At 40.3% G+C, this 6,692-nt stretch overlaps 2 protein-coding genes across 2 annotated transcripts; one reads left to right on the forward strand and one right to left on the reverse strand.

Annotated features, from left to right (window-relative positions):
* The first annotated feature begins 1,166 nt into the window (after positions 1 to 1,166).
* On the forward strand, positions 1,167 to 2,562 carry LOC132130346 (uncharacterized). Its single transcript, XM_059542034.1, has 3 exons — positions 1,167 to 1,595; positions 2,008 to 2,228; positions 2,342 to 2,562. The coding sequence occupies exons 1-3, from the start codon at positions 1,339 to 1,341 to the stop codon at positions 2,530 to 2,532; spliced, it is 669 nt and encodes a 222-aa protein (XP_059398017.1). The 5' UTR covers positions 1,167 to 1,338; the 3' UTR covers positions 2,533 to 2,562.
* Positions 2,563 to 2,833: 271 nt separating this feature from the next.
* On the reverse strand, positions 2,834 to 6,471 carry LOC132130723 (G2/M phase-specific E3 ubiquitin-protein ligase-like). The gene is made up of 11 exons (XM_059542517.1): positions 6,206 to 6,471; positions 5,830 to 6,113; positions 5,610 to 5,673; positions 5,374 to 5,422; positions 5,224 to 5,276; positions 4,963 to 5,049; positions 4,323 to 4,639; positions 4,066 to 4,247; positions 3,625 to 3,797; positions 3,279 to 3,493; positions 2,834 to 3,193 (listed from the first exon to the last, which is right to left on the reverse strand). The coding sequence occupies exons 2-10, from the start codon at positions 5,957 to 5,959 to the stop codon at positions 3,295 to 3,297; spliced, it is 1,254 nt and encodes a 417-aa protein (XP_059398500.1). The 5' UTR covers positions 5,960 to 6,113; positions 6,206 to 6,471; the 3' UTR covers positions 2,834 to 3,193; positions 3,279 to 3,294.
* Positions 6,472 to 6,692: the final 221 nt, after the last annotated feature.

A 6,692-nucleotide genomic window follows, 5' to 3' on the forward strand; every position in this document is an offset into this window, starting at 1 on the left:
AGTACCGCGAGAGCGATAATAGAGCACACATATCCAATGCATTCGAATCGCTCTCGCGGTACTTTGATGTCATACAGGAGATCATTACGGTGGCCGAGAAGGGTCACAACCTAGCGTCAACCTCCCGCTCTCTCTCGTGAGGGCAATAAGGAAGTGACTAAAACTGCAATTCATCGACTGGCCGCTTGAGGCTGGCTGCAAAAGGGAGTCAGTCCCATACACTCCCAATGTTAAAATGCCCAACTTTACAGCAGGAAAAAACATGTTTACAGCCTGGTTCAAAAAATGATTTTGGTCTAAATAGCTAATTTTACCCTTCATGACAACTGTGAGGGGGCTGAATTTTTTTTTAACTCATCCGTTTAAACTATATTAAGACTTAAAGTTCTGCATAATTAAGGGCGTAGCCACTTGAGTGACAGGTGGATTGCCGCTGCTGACACTGCCGTCGTGCTAGGTGGGTGTGGCTTCAGCAACTAGCTCCCGCCTTTTTGCCCATTTTTGATTGTCCGGGAGAGTCGCGCAGTGACGCGCTGCCAAGATGGCGACGGCCCGCTCTACACACTTTAGGCTTCAAAAACACACTTCAGGAGTCTACGGGTGACGTCACGGACACTACGTCCATGTTTTTATACAGTCTATGGTCACAACACATACAAACGCCACAACAACTACATATTCAGAAAACACCTCCAAATTCAGAAAACACATGCAAACGCCGCCACAACAACTACATATTCAGAAAACTCCTCCAAATTCAGAAAACACATACAAAGGCCACAACAACTACATATTCAGAAAACACCTCCAAATTCAGAAAACACATACAAACGTCACAACAACTACATATTCAGAAAACAAGTTCGTCGATTTCACATCACGTACGCTGCAAATATTCACAGCACGAGCAAATAAGGAAACGAACTGCAAACTGCAAAGACACAACGCAAATGTTTCCAGGGGGGCCATAATCAGTGACGGACCCGCATGCATCCGGTTGTCTTTGCGCTATCTGAATGTGCGCTTTTGTTGTTTATGGCTACAAGAGGTAAGTGTTTCTCTTTTATTATGACAGACTTGTCGATGTGCTCTGATACCGTGTATTCAACATATTATCCCCATAACGTATTAGTCCACTGCCAACGTTGTTAGCTGGTCATGCAAGCCCTCAGATTATTAAATCCAACAGGAGTATCTCTCCGTTATAGGCGCAGATTTGTTAGGCGATCCTGTTGCGCCGCAGGACCCAATCAGGTGTGGCACGTGGATGACTATGACAAGCTCAAGCCCTTTGGGATTGCCATCAGTGGCTGCATCGATGGGTATTCAAGGCGGGTTATGTGGCTCAGTAGTGGTAGCACCAACAACGACCCTGCAGTAATTGCTCACCATTACCAGCAGTGTGTTTCGAGCTGTGGCCTTCCGGCTCGTCTTCGGACAGACTGTGGGACAGAAAACGGAGACATGGATGCCATCCACTGTTCTTTAAGAGAGGACCACACTGATGAATTTGCGGGTTCTCTCAGCCACATGTATGGCACTTCAACTGCCAATCAAAGGATTGAAAGCTGGTGGTCCTTTTTCAGGAAACAGAGGTATGTTTTTAGATGTTATAGAGGGTGTGAAACAGAAGACTTACACACATATACACACACATACATATTTTTCAATACTGTTTGATATTTCTGTAATCTTTTCGTAATATTATGCTGGGTTGGCACCATACAATGCTGACTTTGAAAATGTAGGCTTATTTATATGAGCGTCATTCATGGATTAGGCTGTGTACTGTCGATTGTGCAATAGTTATGACAAGTAAAAGGATTAGTGTGGGTGGTTGTTTCAAATTGTAATAACGAGAAACAAGTGTTGACAGTCCAACATTCTGCTGGTGAATGCAGTGCAGAATGTTGTTTTCCAAGACAGTCACATAATTTTTAAAGTATTTGTGTTAGAAACATTTATACAAAACTGAAATCACTGTGTATACTTTAACTCCATTATTAGGACACAGTTCTGGATGGATTTATTCAGTGACCTTAGAGAGAGACACTACTTCAACGGCACCCATGAACACAAGTGCCTTGTATGGTATGTGTTCCTGGGCATCTTTCAGAAAGAGCTTGATGAGCACCGAGAGCTTTGGAATAACCATACAATCAGGCCTGTCCGTCAGTCTCTCTGTCCATCTGGAAAAAACCGGAGACCACGTACCACCTGCCTCACAGGTTTGTATGTAGCACCTGTATTGTCATTTTCAATAAATGTTTGGTTGTTTTCAATTTGAGATTTAAATACGATTCATAATGAGTTCACTGTTGTGTTTTTTGTGCGGCCTTAGGTTTGGTGGAAGGGATTGTGGATTCCCAGTGGATCCCCAAGTGTTACAGGAGTTCAAAGACCTTCTGCCACCCACTAACAGTTTGTGTGGAGATGCTAACCTCCAAGCAAATTTTGCCAACTTGGAGAGACAGAGCCAGCTCGCTCCACCCATCAACTGGCCAGCTGCTGTTGACAACTACATTAGACTGAAGGAAATGGCTGGTCTTTGAGAGAGAGAGACAGAGAGAGGACTGACTGACTGACTGATGCTGAAGCTGAAGGTGACTTTCATGTTAGATCGGTAACATTTCATGACCAATTTATGCAACAACAAATTAACTTCATTCTGACGGCCCTTGCAAAATGTTTCAGAATAGACAAACTTACATTTTCTTATAAAAATTATTTTATTTCTTTAAACTGTGACAGTACTGACAAACAGTAAAGTGCGAACAGTAAGAGCAATGCAAATCTGCCACAAAAAGTTTCCAAATAGAGATACTTGCAACTTTTTTTCTTATAAAAAAATCATTGGATTTCTGTAAACAATGTAGCAGTACAAACAGTAAAGTGCAATGCAAACAGTAACAACAGTAATGCAAATTTCCCACGAATGTTAATTTCTGATTGACACCTCAATGGAGCCCAAATCCAGGGGCGTTCTTGATTCCATAATTCATGGCTTCCTCATAGATTTCATATGAGGGTAAGATCGGGAGTTTTATTGTGTTAGCGCAGACATTAGCCTCAGGAAACCTTGAGTGTTTCTGGAATGTGAGTTGAGGCTGTGGTATTAATTTTGCTGCTGGGATTTCTTTCAGGCCTGTTGCAAACATTAGAATGTCCTCCAGAGACATCCCTGACCCGTCCTCTGTGGGGGTTGGGAGTAATGAAACACATTAAGATTTATCATCCATTTGTGGACTTCACTTTAAACAACATAAAGAAAATTATACCTTTTACAGCAATTAATTAGTCCAGCCAGTAGCCAAGCACTTTCTCCTCCTCATGGTGATTTGAGCTACCAGTTGGGCTCAATTGTGGACGGAACAGTGACTCTACACTCTCGGCTGTCAGGTCTTCCACACTGTAACACATGTAGGGCAGGAAAATGGAGGGATGCTGTTCCAGAGCATTGAAAAAGTTGAGGGTAGCCAGGCCATCCTTGAACCTATAACCGGGTTGGGTTATTAATCCTATTGCCAGTAGGACTCACTTTTGACTTAACCATTTGTTAGACACTCATTTAAGTTTCATTCAAATTCTCTTTTGAATTCTTACAAAGTAGTCAGAGTGACCTACCTCTGGAAGGAAACATGGTTGCGGTAGGTAAAGTACCACTGGATGTAACCATCCACAACTTTTTCCTTATCCCCCAGTGTCCTCAGGCATTTATAGCATCCTGCTGTCTGAAGCATGCTGGAGTGCTTATCTGCGAGTTCCACGAGTTCCTCCAATGTTCTAGCATTCTTAATCTAGAGTAAAATAAAAACAATGAATAGACAAAATTACATTATACATGTCACAAAGGATGAGACTATAGAATATTTTAAATTTCTCTTTGACAGGAGTCTGTCTTGTTTGGAATTTAGACTGTACATATTAGTGACAAACATGGAAGTCACTGGCTTTATTCCAGTATCACACTGGCTTTTCAAGCTACTGGGGTGTCCATATTGTTGATTGTTCATCAAAATATATAAAAATATTTTTTCTTGAATATGCTTAGAAACACATAATTACCTCAAGGAGAACATTCCTGACTTCAGTATCAGGTATATCCTCAATTGGGGCCTCAATGGTCTTCACTTTACCAACCAGGTACTGGTAGAAGCTTGGGGAAAAGCATCGAGGCCCTTGACCACCATGTACAATGGAGACCGCAACCATTCTTCCAACATGGAAATACTCACCACTTTCTGCAGCTAACATTGGCAATGTTCCACAGTTAGTTCAAATTGATTTATAATACTGTCAAAATGTGACAAAAAGCGAATTACCTTTGCTATCAAATGACAGGTATTTGCCATCATCTTTGCCTTCAAAAAATCTACTGGTTTTAATGGCATCCATCAAGAGTGTCAGAAATTCCCGCGTAGGCCCTCCTGTGTCCACAGCCTCCTCTGTTTGCCTGATGTCATCAGTGAATTTGACCAAAAGGCTACAGGTGGGGTCAAATGAGGAATGTTTGAATCCCCTCAGAGCACCATCCCAGACATTAGCACGGTTTATATTTAACCTGCTACAGCTTTTTGTGTTTATGTTGAATGACAGATTTGACAGAATGTCTGCAGCCGTCAGTCCAATATATCTGTCTCTGCAACACAAGAAAGAGAAACATTAACACTGCCTTTTATGCGGATAATTAAAATATAAATCTTTTATGGGCCCATTACAGTGAGAACACCATATGAGTTTGATGAAATGTGATGGGCATAAGCATGAAGCTTTCAATCATTTCTGCCAGATTTTTTTTCTGTTAAGGGGTAAGTAAAAAAATATATACAATTTAAATATTTACTTTTAATAATTGTATGGCAACAGAAACCAGGTAAATAAATGCCCAATGTAGCTTGAACTATTTAATATGTCATTAGAGGGAAAGAAAAAAGGTTGACAGCATTATTTCTATCAAAGTACCTGTCTTCCTCCTGAAAATTCTCTACGTCCTCAACATCAGAGCAACTGCTGTCAATGACAACTGGTGCATAGATCTTGGTATATGTGCTGTGGATTAAAGGAACAATGAAATACTAAAACAAGATGGTTGTGAACTTACAGTAAAAAAGGTGTTATACTTGGTACTGTAATACATTACATTCAGCAGTCGATATTTCATGCTAAACCCAGAGCCAAAAGTATTACTGCAATGAAGAACAATTTTAATCCATTGTGACTTACTTGTAGAAGTCACATGATGTGGTGTTTTTGGGTTCTGCTCCTGCTCTGTTGGCCTGTTGATGAAGGTAGAGATAACACCAAACAAATGAACAATAATTACATCACCACATCATTAACATAAACTTAATAACATTACAGAATAATACATACTTGCCCATCAGATGGCCTGGACATTGTTGGTGGACATTGTTTTGGTAAACTAAAACAAAAAAATAATTTGAATCATTTAATTTAAATCATAATATAAGTAATTGTTAATATGATTTAAAGAGCACAACATGCTCGATCTATTCCTTTATAGCAATAATAAAAAAAAAGAATGCTGTGAAATATGTGGATATTCAAAAATCGCTAGCACAGGTCTCAAAATAACGAAAGAAACTTACATTTTCATTGGAAGCCTAGCAAATGCTTCATCATCGGATTCTGAAGATGAGTCATCTCCATGACCTTGGAAATGAGAAAATGATTCATCATTATTAGGCTAGGTATATGCAAAATATATGGCAATTTTTCAACCAGCTCGAATTAAATTAAGGACTCACTCAATAACCAACCATTAGCAATAATTATTATTATTTTACATACATGTACTTCAATACTTACTCAAATCCTGAAGGGGGCAGATGTACAGTACGATCCTCTGGTAAGCCTTTCCAAAGGACAAAGGGTCTGTCTGTGCCTGGTATATTTTGTACCTGAGAGCCTTCAGGATAGACCAGGACATATTCTCCATCGTACATTGTGTCTTGATTAAAATCTTGCTGTTTTTTTATAGCAGCTGGCAAAATTTGTTTTGATGACCACAGGGGTTCAACATTTAATGGCAAGGTTTTCCCTCTTATAGGTTTTAACCCATATTTTGTTCTGGTCATTATGCCAATCGAAATCTACAGAAATAAGATAAAAAAAGAAGAAAAAAACATGTTTAAGACTGTGTGTAATAGTCACATTGTGACCTTAAACCTCCATATTTGCTTACCTTGACCGTAATGTTTTGTTTCTTTTTAGCCTTTGAAAAGGTCCTCCTCTCAGCCTCTTTAACTTCCCTGAACCTCATGAATTGAGCTGCTCTTCCTTGGATACTTGTCTCATTCACAAACACACACACACACACACACACACACTGATTCATTATAGCTATGATTTGAGATTGGTTGATAAATTGTCGCCTTTCTGACAGCTAAAACCACGGGACAATTCAATGCAGCACAGTGGAATAGGAGCACAACAAGGGGATGTTTCCTGTAGGCCCATGGCCTACGGTTGATGACGTGGATGGAAGCTCCGTAAGGAACCCCACGTTCAGACCACACGACGGGCAAAACTTGGGAGCGTCCCCCAGTTGCACAGCACAAAACGGACAGAACATTTCAATCTGAAAAATAAATAGTTCATATATCAGGACATCAATGTACAAACGTCAGTAATGCATCTCTTTAGTGACCAGAAGCGAGCTAGCCAGCTAG

Source organism: Carassius carassius, chromosome 47 (genome assembly GCF_963082965.1).
Source record: "Carassius carassius chromosome 47, fCarCar2.1, whole genome shotgun sequence".
NCBI classification, from domain to species: Eukaryota; Metazoa; Chordata; class Actinopteri; order Cypriniformes; family Cyprinidae; genus Carassius; species Carassius carassius.

Bases quoted from the DNA above. Each gene is read 5' to 3' on its own strand.
- LOC132130346 (XM_059542034.1), top strand. From the start codon at position 1,339: ATGTGGCTCAGTAGTGGTAGCACCAACAACGACCCTGCAGTAATTGCT. The intron at 1,596-2,007 runs GTATGTTTTTAG...CTCCATTATTAG, and splicing joins TCCTTTTTCAGGAAACAGAG to GACACAGTTCTGGATGGATT. The intron at 2,229-2,341 runs GTTTGTATGTAG...GTGCGGCCTTAG, and splicing joins ACGTACCACCTGCCTCACAG to GTTTGGTGGAAGGGATTGTG.
- LOC132130723 (XM_059542517.1), bottom strand. From the start codon at position 5,959: ATGGAGAATATGTCCTGGTCTATCCTGAAGGCTCTCAGGTACAAAATA. The intron at 5,423-5,609 runs GTAAGTTTCTTT...TTTTTGTTTTAG, and splicing joins GCTAGGCTTCCAATGAAAAT to TTTACCAAAACAATGTCCAC. The intron at 3,494-3,624 runs GTAGGTCACTCT...ACCCGGTTATAG, and splicing joins AACCATGTTTCCTTCCAGAG to GTTCAAGGATGGCCTGGCTA.